The following is a 14,938-nucleotide window of genomic DNA, read 5'->3' as shown; positions in this document are numbered from 1 at the left end:
CAGGTTTCCTCTCTTTCTAGATCCCTAGCATTGTTCATGGAAATCTCTGCTTCTGCAGAAAAGCAGCTTCATGGGCTGAGGTCTAGTGGGGTGCAGCTTGTGTGGATTTAAACCGCTATAGAGTTATGAAAGGTCATCAAGTAAATCCCCAAATCGGGCATGGGACCTCCTTCTGGGGTGTTGCCTTCTCCCAAGAACAGGTGAGGTGACCAGTGTGAGGCAGAATGAGTAACATTCGCTCATCTCCTGCTTAAAGCCCTTTGTTTAGGAATCCAGCTTGCCCTCTGTTTGATTTGTTGGTCAGTGGCCTGTAATGCACCATGGCCCCTGTGCCCACAGCCCTTTGCCCCTTCCATCAGAGGTAATGCCTCTTTCTCCACTCCCCTGACCTGGGCTGACCTCTTGACTTGCTTTCACCAGTAGAATAAGATGGAGGTGACACCACAGGAGTTCCAGATCCCCAGCTTCCTACGGCCCAACGGCTTCTGCTCCTGGAATCCTGAGACCACTATGCTGGGAAGATGTCCACTGTAGCCTGCTGGAGACTGGAAAGTCACACGGAGAGCTGTGGTGTGCCAGTGACAGCCAGCACCAAGGCAGATACATGACCCTCCGGTGCCAGTGAAGCTGCGAGTTGAGAACAGATGCTTGAGTGGTCCCAGGAAGGACCAGCAGAAGATCCACCCCTACTGCTGCTTAAGTTTTGGGGTGGTTTGCTGCCTGGCAATAGATACTCGAAACACCTACAGGAGGTTAAAAAAAAGAGAGGAAAAAAAAAAAAGAAAAAAGGGGAGATTGTAATTGGGTTTCCCGTACAATACCTGCCCCAGGGGAAGTTATAAGAAAGCACTCAGAACACCCCCCGGCCTGGCTGGAAGGGTCACAGGCTGCAGGTAAGGATCCTCTTCACTCAGCCACACTGGCGTCAGGGCCCAGGACTGTCCCAGTGATTGCAGAGTGCAGCCTTCATGGGGGGAGGGGGGAGGTTGGCCACAGCAAGGGTAACCCTCACCTAGCACTGTTTGGGCAGCATTTGGAGGGGAAGAAAGAGTCTGTGAGACCCCTGGACCACCCTCCGTCTTGGTGTCCTGGAATCTGTATCTCACTGCTATGGAAAAGGAATTGAGTTTTGGTAATGGATGGTGTGATGGTTGCCCAGCATTGTGAATGTCAATATTACTGAATCGTACACTTATACATGGTTAAAATGATGAAGTTTTTGTTATATATGTATTACTACAATAAAATAAAATAAAAAGACTATGTTTTAGAAACAACAGGAATTACGATATGATCTGAGCCATAGAAAGGGAGCTTTCTCCAGGGAGTGAATGCCTAACATGTGAGGGTTGCATGGATGGGGTGGAATTGGATTCCACACCACTATTAGCATCCTTTCTAAATAATTAGGTCCCAAACCATGGTGGGATCTGAACCAAGCTAACAGATTGGTTGGCTCTTCATAATCTCCAGACAATTGCTTAACTCAGGGATTACCAGACTCTGTTTGGGACCCAGGTAGTCTGTGACCAACTGAAAAATAAGGGTAATGTGTATAACTGATATGAGATGCTAAATGTCCTTGATTGAGACAGAGCGTCCCCTATGCAAACAAAGATGAACGATGGGCTCACTTTTTGTTGTTTAAAGGTCATTTCTTTCATGAAATGATGACGACAGATGTTCTTTTTTAGGAAAACTAATATTCTTATTTTGCAAAGTAAGTTGTAATTCTTTGTCAAATATGTGTGTGTGTGTGTGTGTGTGTATACGCATACATAGAAATTCAGTTAACTGTGAAGTCCATAGTTTCTGAACTATTAGCTTAACATCTATTTGCTTTGGTTTAATTTGGGGGGAGTATGGCTCATTCTGTTTCTGTGTAGTTCTCCCTTGCTGGATGGGGGGCCTTGGGGGCAATTCCAGGTGGGCTGAACTGGAAGAGCTGAGGCAGCAGAGCTATACAGGAGAACCAAAATTGTTTCAAAGAACAGACAAGCAAGATTGAGGTTCAGGAGGTGGTAGACTGTGGTGGTTAAGCACTTGAACTTTGGAATTGGGCAATGTGGTTGCAAATCTAGGCTTCTTCATTTACCTGCTGAACTACAGTTATTTAAGTCTCAGTTCCCTTATCTGTAAAATGAAAATGAAAATAATAATAATACTACAGAAACTTCTTTATGGAATGGTGCATGGCTTGGTATTTGAATCATAGTATCATGCTCAATGAATAGCAGCTGTTGTTACTGTAATTATTAATAGCTGGGAATGCAGGGAGGCAAGGATGGAAAACGGGAACGGAGGGCAAAGTTAAGGCCATGTAGGTTGGAAGCGGGGTGGGATCAGAGATGAGGAGGAAATTGAGGGCAGCTGTTTAGAATCGGGGCTGTGGACAGAGTATGCTGGCATTCTCCTTTTGTGTGATACCCAGTAGTGAAGAGCTGAAGTGGAAGATTAAAAGAGCTATGCAAGGCAGGACAGTATGTCCTCCGATATATACAAGTCCCCAAAGAGAGTTCTCCAGGCTTTTCTGAAAAGTGAAGCTAATGGACAGAAGAGTACACCCTTTTTCTATCTGACCCATATTTTGTGCTTCCTTTTTTTCCCAGAGTCCTTTGACTAGGTTTCTCATGGGGTTCAGACAGCCTCTCTCAGCACCCATACACGGAGAACTGAAATAATTTATAATGCGTTCTCTCCAAGCATTTTAACTCCATTAGAAATTGAGGAATAAAGAGAACATTACAAAGGCGGTCTGACAGCAGAAGATGTAGAAATGTGCAACCCAGTATTATTTATTGTGGAAGAATCCAACCTAGTTAGTTTTCAGCAATGAAATTTCGAAGACAATTCTTTTAATGAATAAGCTGTTAGTCATTAAAAAGGAGCATCTTTGACCTCATCTCCTATTATTTTTGCCTATGCTAATTCTTCTTCAGCCTTCCTGGCTGTGGTTGGCTGAAAACTGGTCCCCCTGCCCTCTGCCAAAGACAGCCACCTCCTACCCCCCGAAATCTGTGAATATGTTACCTTACATGGCAAAAGAGACTTTGCAGATGTGATTAAGGATATATATTATATATTTACATTATTATTATCAAAGAAATAGAAAACTTTATTACAAATACATAAAAGGGAATGTTTAGTTGTCCATTACCAAAACTTTTCCATCACCCCAAACAGAAACTGTACCCATTAAGTATTAACTCCTCATCCCAATCTCTCATCCCCTAGTCCCTGGTAACCTGTAATCTACTTTCTGTCTCTATGAATTTACATTTTCTAATTATTTCATATAAGTGAAATCGTACAATATGTCCTTTTATGTCTGGCTTACTTCGCTCAACATGGTATCTTTAGGATTGTTGCATGTATCAGAACTTCATTCCTTTTTATGGCTGAATAATATTCTGTTGTATGTATATACCACATTTTGTTTATCCATTCTTCTGATGATGGACACTTGGGTTGCTTCCACTTTTGGGCTATTGCGAATAGAGCTGTTGTGAACGTTGGTGTACAAATCCCTGCCTGAGTCCCTGCTTCCAATTCTAGAAGTGGGATTGCTGGCTCATATGCTGGTTCTACACTTAACTTTTTAAGGAACCACCAAACTGATGTCCACAGTGGCTGCATGTACCATTTTACATTGCCACCAACAATCTATGGGGGTTCCTATTTCCCCACACCCTCTTCAGCACTTGTTCTCATTTTTTAATAATAGCCATTCTAGTGGGTATGAAATGGTATCTCATTGTGGTTTTGATTTGTATTTCCCTAATGGCAAATGAGGTTGAACATTTATTCATGTGCTTCTTGGCTGTTTGTAGAGCTAAGATCTAAGTTCATGACCTTGAGATGCGGAGATGATCCTGGATTATCTGCATCAGCCCAACGTTACCACAAGGGTCCTTCTAAGAGGGTGGCAGGAGGATCAGAGAGAGAAAGAGGAGAGAGATTTGAAGATGCTACACTGCTGGATAGAGGTAGAGAAAGGAGTCATGAATTAAAGAATGCAGATGTCCTATAGAAGCTGGAAAAGTAGAAAAGGCAGAAAATGCCAAGGTTTCTGGAAGGAACCAGACTATCCAACATTTTGATTTTAGTCCTGTGAGGCCCATTTAGGACTTCCGACTTCCAGAAATATAAGAGAATAAATTTGTGTTGTTTTAAGCCACTATATTGGTGGTGATTTGTTACAGCAGCAATAGGAAACAGATTCACTGGCTTCCTTTCTGCTCCTGGAACCCATCAGGCTCCCTGCTGCCCCAGGGTCTTCGCTTTTGCTGATCCTGCTTCCTGTTTGTCCTTCCCAAGTTAACTTGTCCCTGGCCTCTTTATTTAAGATTTCAACAACTCCTCTGTCTTCCCTGAGCCTTTCTCCTGGTTCGTTTTTCTCCAGAGCGCTCACCACCTCTGGCATGGTGTACATTTTACTTATTTATTTTGTTTATCATTAGTTCATGATCTCCACAAGGGCTGGGATTTTTGTGCGTTTGATCTACTGCTGTATCCCCAACACCTAGAAGAGTGCCTGGCAAATAATAGGTGCTCAATAAATCTTCTCTGAAGTGATTGATTTTTGTTTGTATAAATGTTTGTTGAGTGAGTTGATGAACAAAGTCTGAAGAGGTCATTCTGTTCTTTCTACTAAAGAAATAACCAATTGAATTTTATCCTTGGATTTTAAAATTTGTTCCCCAAATGACTTTTAGTGGTGTCTTCCAGCATTCTCTCATTCAAACCCATCAATAGTCACAAAATCTTTAAAAGTCAAACTGAAATCAGAGTGGCTTTAACCCCTCAACTTTAGATCTAGAGCTTTACTGAAGGCATAGATGCTTTTGCTCATTTATTCACACATAAATTCAGATAATATAAATTTGTCAAGAGTCTACCAAGGGCCCGGTGTTGTGTGAGTTACTGAGGACTGTCACTGGGAGGAAGATGGGGACGCCCTTGGCCTCATGCAGCTGAAGTGTGGTTGGACATAGGAGAGGGATTAAAGAAAATAAACGTTAGGTTGACAAGAAGGATGGAGAGTCAAATAAAGCAAACACATTATCATTACATGCAAGCCTAAAATTAACCCAAATGAAAGATATGAGGCATTTTTGATCATATCCCTAAGATGCGGTATTTGTCTCATTGGAGCTTAGCCAAGGCATGTGACTCAGTTTATGATAAGTATATGCTTTTCATCCATGTTGAGAGACTGACATTCATCTCATCTCTTTCTGGTATGGTGTCTGTAATAAATATATTAAATATCCAGAGAGAGGGGAACTGGACCACTGTAGGATTTGGTGACTTTTTTTTCTAGCTTTCCTTAGAGAACAGTTGATGACAGTCAGCTGCAAGTTTCTTTTATGATAAATGGTTTGAGGCTTATAAAAACACTTCTGAAATCAGTGAGCATAAGGGTTAGAGGTATGTTTTGCAGTTTAAAACATTTTTAAAGAAACACAATTAACCGACATACCCGAGCATGATAGAAAAATTCCCTAGAATCAAATGGCAGGAAGGCTAATTGTCATTTAATTGAGTTTTGAAAATTTATCTTTCCTTGTTAGAAGCTTTGTCTAAGGTTGAAGAAGGACAAAAAACATAGATAGGAAATCATTCATTCATAAGCTGGAGGCATTTGGAAAATAGTGGTGTCAGAATGAAAGTTCCAACCATCAGTTAAAATTGTCATGACATTTAATATCTGAAAAAGGTGTTTTAATGTTTCTATGAGCTCCACTGGTTTAAATAAATCACACTGATATAGTCAGTGGGAGTTTTCACATTATACAGTTACAACAGTGGTTCTCAACTGGGGACAAATATCTCCCCAGGGGACATGTGGCAATATCTACAGACATGTTTGTTTGTCACGACTGGGGTGTGTGCTTTGCAGGAACATCTAGTGGGTGGAGGCCAAGGATGTTGCTAAACATCCTACAAGGTACAAGCCAGGATCCCCCGCAAGAAAGAATTCTCCAGCCCCAAATGATAATAGTACAGAGGATGAGAGACCTTGAGTTACATGATGTCTCACATTTCTATACTAGTTTTAGTCTTCTTTTTTTTACATTAAAAAAAAAATAGAAATAATAATCCACATACCATAAAGCCCACCCTTTAAAAGTGCACAAGTCAGTGGTTTTTGGTATATTCCCAATGTTGTGCGGCCATGACCACTTTCTAATCCCAGAACATTTTCATCACCCCCAGAAGAAATTCTGTACCCATTAGCAGTCACTTCCCATCCCCTCCTCCTTCCCTCTCCTTGGCAACCACTTCTCTACTTCTGTCTCTATGGATTTGCCTATTCTGACATTTCCATACAATTTGTGGCTCTTTGCATCTGGATTCTTTCATGTTGTGTAATGTTTTCAAGATTCATCCATGTTGAAGCACGCATCAGTACTTCATTTCTTTCTTTTTTCTTTATGAAGATACAGAATTTAATGAGGGTTATTTCCCTTTGGTTCAAGTGAGACCCATGAAAATATCCAAAAAAAAAAAAGGAGGCGAGGATTAGGGATTAGAAGTCAACTCTCCCTTATCCACAAGGCCTTGAAAGAGCACAGCCACCTTCCCTATCTTCGTGGCCACACCAGGCTCAGTACAGGACTGGACATGTAAAAGGTACTCAATAAATAACTGCAGGGTTTTAATTTCCCCTTTTGTGAAACATTTTTTTTTCAGCCAAACTTCTACCTCCCAGCCTTGGTGTAAGAGGCTCAGGCTTCTCTAGTCCCGGCCCTTAACTTCTTTCTGCCTCAGATCTCTCCAGAAAAAAAAATTAATGCTGCCGATCCCAATTTCCTCACAGGCCAGGGTGAGGAAAATGCCAATGACTGTCAAAGGGTTTTGAAAAGTCAAAGAGGTGAGATATAAACGTAATCGATTATCATTTCGTGCTTAAGCCCAAGCCGTAGAAGACAAAATTAGAAAGTAGATCTACAGCCCTAAAAATACATGTATATAAAATAAAAAAAAATAAAAGCAATTTCACATCTAGAGACGGTATTTGGGGATTGTCTACCACTTTTGAGTCTTAAAGGCCCTGTTCCCTCCTCTGTAAAATCTTCCTGGGAGAGTTAACTGTACAGGAGGCCACATTCAGTCCTCCTACTCCCCCCACCACAGCAGGGGAGGCAGGACAGAGACCACAGAGGAAGGCCCACACTTTAGCTGCAGAGTATCACATGCTTCCAACACAGCGGACTGGGGCTTACAAAATGTATAGTCAGACCCCTTCTGTGAGGGGCAGGCACCGAGCAAGGGAGGGGTCCATCTCCCCTTGGCTGGGAGGGGCCTCTGGGGCAGTCTCTAAGGGTTACCTATCCCCCATGGAAAGGGGACAGCTGGCACTCCAGCCTCTGTTCCCCCAACCCAAACTGGAGACGGTGCTGAGCTAGGAGAGGACAGGGCCCCAGAAACCAAGGTGTCAGGACTCCTGTCCTTGACCTCAGGGGCCCAAGGAGAACTCTTTGCATAAAATATCTTCAGATCTAGGAGATGGTCAGAGGCACAGAGTTTAGACACTGGGGGTGGGGAGGTAGTTGAGAGAGGTCTGGGGGCTATACTGAGCTCAGGGGTAGACTGAAGTTGGGATTCGTTCCCTCATCTCTGGAAGGGTGATTGCTTCCCTGGGCCTATCACCACAGGACATTCTCCAACAAGGAGGCACTGCTCAGGCCTTAAGCATATCTGCCTTCTAGGGGAAGAGGGGATCAGGTTGGCTCAGGCAAGGCCCAGGGCAGGGGGCTGCTCCATACATTAATCCTTTGGTGGGGTTTGGGGAGAAGCAGGATTCCACCCCAGTCTGCTGACTCAAACCCTCTCACTCAGCAGGATGCTGAACCCAGGGTCCACCCCCAGCTCCTATGCAAGGCCAAGCCCCTAGAACGCCCACGAGAGGTCCTGAGGATCAGGGAATAGAGCAGATGCGGCTGGTGGCATCTTCTGGGAGAGAGCACTGGGAATGATCGTGGTTTCTGTCCCACAGGCTGCTGGAGACAGAGTTCACCACCTCCAGAGATAATGGGCAAGTGACTGTCCATATGGTAGCCGATAAGGTAACTGACACTTTCAAAACGGTAATCCTTTGTCTGAACCACACCTTCAGGGTCCACCAGTAGCAGGTGCTTGGGCTGCCCACTCTGCAGGTCGGCAAGCACACACTGGCCAGGCGTGCTTGTGCTCTCCTGCACTAGGAAACCCCCATTGAGCTGCAGCAGAGCCTCAGCTTCCTGCCAGCTCAACTTCCCATGGAACCAGGGCTCTCTTTGGAGCTGCTCAGCCATGGACAACGACTGGGAAGGCGGAGGCACCCAAAGGGCATCTTCAAAGGGCCTCATGTAAAAAAGGGCATGTGGCCATTGATGGCAGGATTGTGGGGCTTCCCCCACCCCGTTTGCCCAGCCTTGTCTAGGCTCTGGCTGTTGACATAGGAGGGATCATCAAAGAGCTCTCTACCAGGGCAAGGTGGTGCAGGTGGCATCTGTTTGCAGACTTTGGGGTCTCCCCCAACAGGCTGCCCCACAGGCAGTGTAGCCCCCAGGTGGCTCGGAGTCTGGGCACTGGGTAAAACGGGCTGAGCAGCCCCCAGGTGGCTCCTTCCAGTAGAGGGTTTCATCCCTGGGAAGGCATTTTAGTACTGATGATCTGGTGGTTCTTCTTCATCTCAGGCTGAGCCATCAAAGCCAGCCATTCCATCATGTGTGTGTGCACGCGTGCATGTGTGTGTGTGTGTGTGTGTGTGTGTGTGTTTGTGTGTGGGTCTAGCTTGGGCAGATTCCTGAGGTTTTACTTACAGCCCAACTCAAAGGCCTGGCCAATGGAGCTGATGACGTCCTGGGCAAGCCCTTCAGGACATTCCAGAATGTGGTGGGTTATCTGATTCATGGGGTCTTTGGCAATGTTGGTGACATACTTGGCTGTGTCCGGGTCCTTGCTGAGGCAAATGAGATGGATTGCATGTGGTGGTTTTTGATGATCTCTTTGCAGTCTACAGCCATGAGGTCGGGGCTGCTGATGATGACGGGAGCGATTGGCATTCTAGCACATTTCAAGTATATTGCATTTTGGCAGCTTTAGCCAACTAAAACATTGCCACTTTGCTGAATTTGTTTATTAGCGTTCATTGCTTTGTTGTAGACTTTTTGAGACTTTCTTTATATAGGATCATGTCATCTCCTTTGCCCATTTTTTAATTGGATAATTTGTATTCTTATTGTTGAATTGTAAGATTTATTTATGTATTCTGGAAAGTAGTTCCTTTTCAGATATGTGGTTTACAAATATTTCTCCAAGCACGTGGGTTGCTGGCTTTAGATTTTGCAAAGCATTTTCACAACACTTACCTCTTAAATCTTACAATGACTAGGCTTAAATTTAGGCCCAAAGATGTTAAATGATATATGTAGCCTGAGAAACTAGTTCATTCATGAATTCAATAAATTTTTATTGAGAGCCTACAAAGTTAATTGTTGGCAGGCTACAAAGAGGTGGTAACAAGTCTCTAGGATTTGATATACATTTGAGTTTAAAATCTCTACTTAATAGGGCATCACTGGAGTGGGGGGGGGAAGAAAAGAAGAGGAGCCAAAATTAAGCTTTGTACCCTCTGTATGTATTGTTTGGGAATCTCTCCATTTTGTATACTCATCTTCACCCTAAGCTCGAAATATTGAAAAAAAGAATTTTTTTTTTTCAGATCCAGTGCTTATTTAAGCTGAGTATAACCCATTGTTTGCTTCTTTCTCTTAAATTTTTTGGCTATCACTCTGTTTTCATCATGGTGGATCATAGAACAAAGGCTTGGAAGGCCCATCCCAAGGTCTTCAGGTAACTGTGTATCAGAGAGCGTGAGTTGGTCCCTCTCTCAGGGGCTGATGCTTGTTAACACAGATTGATGGATAAAGCCCGATTGCCAGCTTATTACAATGAAGTGTTTAATCTGACATTTCTTAGTAGATACCTGCTCTCTCTAGGCAAGGGATTCCCAATGTTGGCTGTACCTTGGGGCTACCTGGGGAGCTTTTAAAACTTCCAATATCCAGGCTTCACCCCAGAAGAATGAAATGAGAATCGCTGGGGGTGGGGGCTGAATAAATGACATCATCATTTATTCAACAAATATTTATGAGAATCTATGATGAGCCACGTGCTGGATAAACATAAGAAGCCAGTACAATTTGGTGGTTATCAAAATGGCCCTTAGAGCAAAAGTTCAAGTCCTGGTTCCACCACTGATTGGTAGCTTAACTTCTCTAAGCTTCAGTCTTCATGTTGGTAAAGAGAGGTGCTAATAATAGTGCCTGTCTCAGGGATTGGAGAATTATGCCAGATAATGCACCATTTCCTACATTTCAAGATGTTTTTTTGCTATACCTGTGTACCACCTGTTCTGTTTACTTAACATTTTGACTCATTTTTTCTTCTTTAGCCTCACCTAAAGTGACACCATGTATGAAATACTTGGTTTGATGGACTAGTTATAGGTTTTCCTAACACACAAGTAAATACGTAACTTAAAAAATTATAACATTTGTGTACCACCTGAAAGCATCTTTCATTACAAGTGGTGTGATATACATCTTGGGAAACAGGTAATGCCTAAGATATGCCTGGTAATTAGAAAACACTCAGTTCATAGTAATTTTCATTATTTAGAAGTTTCCTTTGGCTAAAACTGCTTGAGGCACTTTTCCTGGCTAAGAAGACCAGAATGGCTTTGTCTTTTCATATCCAGGATGGGTTCAGCTTCTTGACTCTTTTTCTTTTGTGTGTGTGTGTATGTGTGTGCGGGGTTGTGTGTGTGTGGAGGGGGAGTGTGTGTACAATTCTGAGGATCCTGCTAAACCTAGTGTGAGCCTTACATTCATTCCTATCTCTTTAAGGTGCCTGGATGTATCTCTGCTTGTGTTACCTCCCAGTTGAACACTCCAAGGGCAATCATATTTCTTTTATGTCCAAGTTTGGGGTGGGGGTGTTTGCTGTCACACACCACCTACTCTTTTCTTGAAGGCACAGCCCTTTGTATCCTCCACTGCTACAGGAAATTCTCACCTTGTTACCCAATTGTTAGTATACAGGTCCATTTACCCACCAGACTCGGCTCTTCAAGAACAGATAAGGAGGGTGTCTGTTTCATCTTTATCGTAGTGCTTGGCACAATAAATGTTTGTTGAATGAATGATTGGCTACAAGAGCATCTTAATGTGTTTCATTATGACTCATTTATGATGAAGTTTGTTCAGAACCCCCATTGCAATCATCATCATGGATTCATATTCTGCCAGACACTGATCGTTGATTTATTTTGTGTAAGAACAAACATAAAGTCCCATGTTTCCTGTTAGTCTAGCTTCTGTTTGGTAGCGTCTTATCTTTTTAGTATCAGCACAACCACAATTGCTCCCTCCTAATTCTCTTTCCCTGTAAACTTTCTGTGCAGTTACTATTCCTGAAAGAAAATTGCTGGAATTAAGGTGGTTTTTGCTTTATTTATTTTACCTTATTCGATGTTTATTTCCTGTCTTGTTCCACAAAAGATTTGCAGAGGCCAGGAATTGTTCTAATAGGAAATTAGTAGGATATTTAGGCTGGGTTCAGGGCAGTGCAAAACAGTGCTGTTAAGATGGCATTCTATTTCAGGATGAACAAGTCCTGAGATTCTGGTAAAGCTTTTATTAGTGACACCTGGAAACTAACAGGTTTGGCTGAACTAGAGAAATCAGCAGAAGCATTGACTAGATCCACACACAGCTTTTTCTGAGATTCTTTATATCAAGCCAACAGCCGGTTCAACAGCCTACAACCTACTTTGCATCACCCCTCACCTTGCCGTCCCCAAACCTTAATCTCCTCACTTATATGTCATCGGGGCATTTCTGACCAAAATACATATTTCTGGACTAGGCTAGCCTCTGCAACGCAGCAGAAGGAGAGGCTGGAAGAATTTCTAATGCCTTCTGAGCAGGTTTTGTGTAGAAGAAACGATTTTGGAGTAAGATAGTCCAGGAATTCCAACCCCAGCTCTACTGCCTAAAGCAGCATGACCCAGAATTAGTCCCTTCACTTCTCTCAGACCCAGTTTTCCCATCTGTAAAATGTGGATAATATTTCCTCCCTCTCAGGGTTAAGGTAAGGATTAAATGAGGTAAGGTGTTTGATTAAAAAAGAAAAAAAATGAGACATGGTTTGGTAGAGAGTAGCTATCATTATTCCAGGAAAAAGAAGCCAGTTATGTTTGGAAAAACAAACAAAATACGTATTAAGCAAGTTTCTAGGTTTGAGTTTGTACTGATGCTTTTGTGTGTGTGATAACACATCTCCAGTTCTTTCTAGGGTAGGGATTAGAAGAGTACAAGAAGGATCACACCCTTAAATTTTTTTATATACATAAATAGAATCTCTCTCTCTCTATATATATGCGGCTTAATAATTATAACACAAACATACATATTATCACTGGTTAACAAAGTGGTTATAGCAGCATCCTGAAAGTCTTGCACCCTCACCCCAGGTAACCACTATGCTGATTTGTGCTTTTTTTTATGGCTTTATCCCATATGTCCATCCCTAAACAACATGACTTTGTCTGTTTTTGAAATCGATACATTAATGGAATCATACTTTATTGTCTTGCTTCCTTCACTCAGCATTGTTTTGAGCCTCCTCAAGTCATCGTGGTCAGCTCTAATTCAATCTTTTTGATTTCTGTATGAATACAAAGCATAAAATTTTAATATCCTTTCTACTGCTGATTGACATTTGGGTTGCTTCCAGTTGTTTTGCCATTATGTAATAGAATACTGTTTGTACATTCTTCTATATGTCTCCCGGTGTCCATAATTAGGCATTTCTTTGAAGTATATGCCAAAGAGTGAGTTATTGATTATTCACATTTTCAACCTTAGCAAATGGTGCCAAACTCTTTTCAAAGATATTTTACCAGTTTACTCATCAGCTATGTATGAGTGTGTGTAGCTCCACATCCTCACCAACAACGTCAGACCCCTCTCCCCCGGGTGTGTGTGGATTACTGTATCCCATTGGGTTTTAATTTCAATATTTCTTGATTACTAACGAGCTCGAACACCTTTTCTTACATTTGTTGGCCATTTGGATTTCCTCTTTAGTGAAGTACCAGTTTAACTCTCTTGCCGTCAATTTCTTTTTAAAGACTGTCTTTTCAGACGGCGAGAAGAATAGTCGCCCCAGAGATGCAGTCACAGAGGCAAGCTGAAGTGTCAAGCGCAAACCATTTGCTGCCTCAGCTGTAGCAGATAACTACTAGGTGTCCCATCGCAACAGGTGCTCCGACTTTAGCTGGGTTTGAAGGTCAGAAAGACCAGGCAGAGCAGCCCAGCTGCCATCCTCCTCGCAGGAAGCCACGGGAACACGATGAGGCTCTCCAGCCACCTCCCCAGGGGCCAGAAACACAAAACAGACGCTTCCCCAATCTCTGCATCCTGCTCAACCGTCAATTTCAAACTTCCAGGACCTTCCCTGCGGGTTTGTCGTTACCCTTCTCCCATTGGTCTCGAGTCAAAGGAAGAAGCAATGTGATTGGCTCTCCACTTACGGAATTGGGCGGGGACCTGACGGAGACGCAGTTGTCCGTCCTAGGATCGGGCTCTCTGATTGGCCCGCACACGGTTAAGTCCCGCCTGCGCCGTTCTCCGGGTTCAAACGCGGCGGCGGGAGGCGCGGGGTGGAGCGGCGCGCGGGCTCGAAGGGGCGGCGGAGCGTGAGTCTGATTCTCCCCACCCTGAATTCCCGGATCCCGCTCACATCAATCCGAGTTTCCTCTCCCGCAGCGGGGAGGGCTGCGATTCCGTCCCCGGGCTGCCCTACGCCGGGAGAGTCTACCCCGTCCCTGCCGGGCGCGCGCCCACCCTCCCCCGGGAGCGGAAGGCGGTGCCTGGGTGTTAGTTTCCTCAGCTGGGTGGGGCCCTGCGTGTGTTCTGCGCTGCCTCCTGCCAGCATTACCTGCGTTCTGTCCAGTGGGGTCGACAGTCCCGTATACACATTCCCTTAACAATTAACTCCCTGCTTCAGCGTCTTCGTACTCTCGGTACCTACCCCCTCATCTGCTCCTACTTCACCTCCGTTTCCTCCTGCTCCAGCCCCTCTGCCCTCCCTGCTGTTGTCAGAGAAGGCCAGGTGCTGCCTCTGGACCGCTGCTGTTCTCCCTGGCTGTTCTCCCTGCCAGGGCTACCTTTCTTTCCCCAGGTACCAGCCAGGCTTGGTACTCACCTCGTTCAAGGTTCAAATGTTACCTTTTCGGTGAAACAAAGACCTGTCATTGCCCTTACACTGCTCCATGTTTTATCCCCTCCCACATACATTCATTCAATAATTATTTACTAGCACCTGCTTTGTGTTAGGCTAGGTGTATCCCCACTATGTGGGAACAAAAAATCCCTGCTCTTGTAGAGCTTATATTCCAAGGGGGGCATATAATAAGCAACTTTGTAAGTAAAATAGTATGTCAGATAAGTGTATCACCTCTTGTTATAGTGAGTTACAGTTTGGTTTTTAATCCTCCATTGTCAGACTGAGCTCCGTAAGGCCAGCCCATGTCTGATTTTCATGTCCCTGTCCCTTATTGCTTGAGGGAGTTTAGGGTCTCTCAAGACCTTCCTGCTCGAAACTGCAGGTGTCTTAGGGATCGTCAGTACACACCTGACCTTTTCCAATCTCCCTTCAGCACCAGTGGGGAGATGTTGAAGTTCAAATATGGAGCGCGGAACGTGCCGGACGCTGGTGCTGCAGAACCCATTGCCAGCCGGGCCTCCAGGCTGAATCTTTTCTTCCAGGTAACCGGCTGCTCTGCCAGCTTTGCTCACCTGTGTTTGTGTCCTTGAAAATGCCTTGTCACTCACCTCTGCTTTTATTATAGGACAGAGACTGATACTCTATGAGAAATCCT

At 44.0% G+C, this 14,938-nt stretch overlaps 1 protein-coding gene and 1 pseudogene across 6 annotated transcripts in view; one reads left to right on the top strand and one right to left on the bottom strand.

Moving 5' to 3' along the window:
- Positions 1 to 7,694: 7,694 nt before the first annotated feature.
- LOC119519288 lies at positions 7,695 to 9,053 on the bottom strand (annotated as a pseudogene).
- A 4,693-nt stretch (positions 9,054 to 13,746) lies between these two features.
- Positions 13,747 to 14,938, top strand: part of CIT (citron rho-interacting serine/threonine kinase) — a 176,586-nt gene continuing 175,394 nt past the window's right edge. For all 6 annotated transcript variants that reach the window (XM_037816693.1, XM_037816692.1, XM_037816691.1 and 3 more), the window contains exons 1-2: positions 13,747 to 13,753; positions 14,717 to 14,825. In XM_037816693.1, coding sequence (XP_037672621.1) covers positions 14,730 to 14,825 — 96 coding nt within the window. In that variant the 5' untranslated portion in view covers positions 13,747 to 13,753; positions 14,717 to 14,729. The remainder of the gene's footprint in view (positions 13,754 to 14,716; positions 14,826 to 14,938) is intronic.

The sequence above is a fragment of the Choloepus didactylus genome, chromosome 23 (genome assembly GCF_015220235.1).
Source record: "Choloepus didactylus isolate mChoDid1 chromosome 23, mChoDid1.pri, whole genome shotgun sequence".
NCBI lineage: Eukaryota > Metazoa > Chordata > Mammalia > Pilosa > Megalonychidae > Choloepus > Choloepus didactylus.
Note: the sequence above shows the minus strand (reverse complement) of the source record. Positions and strands in the feature narration are given on the sequence as shown.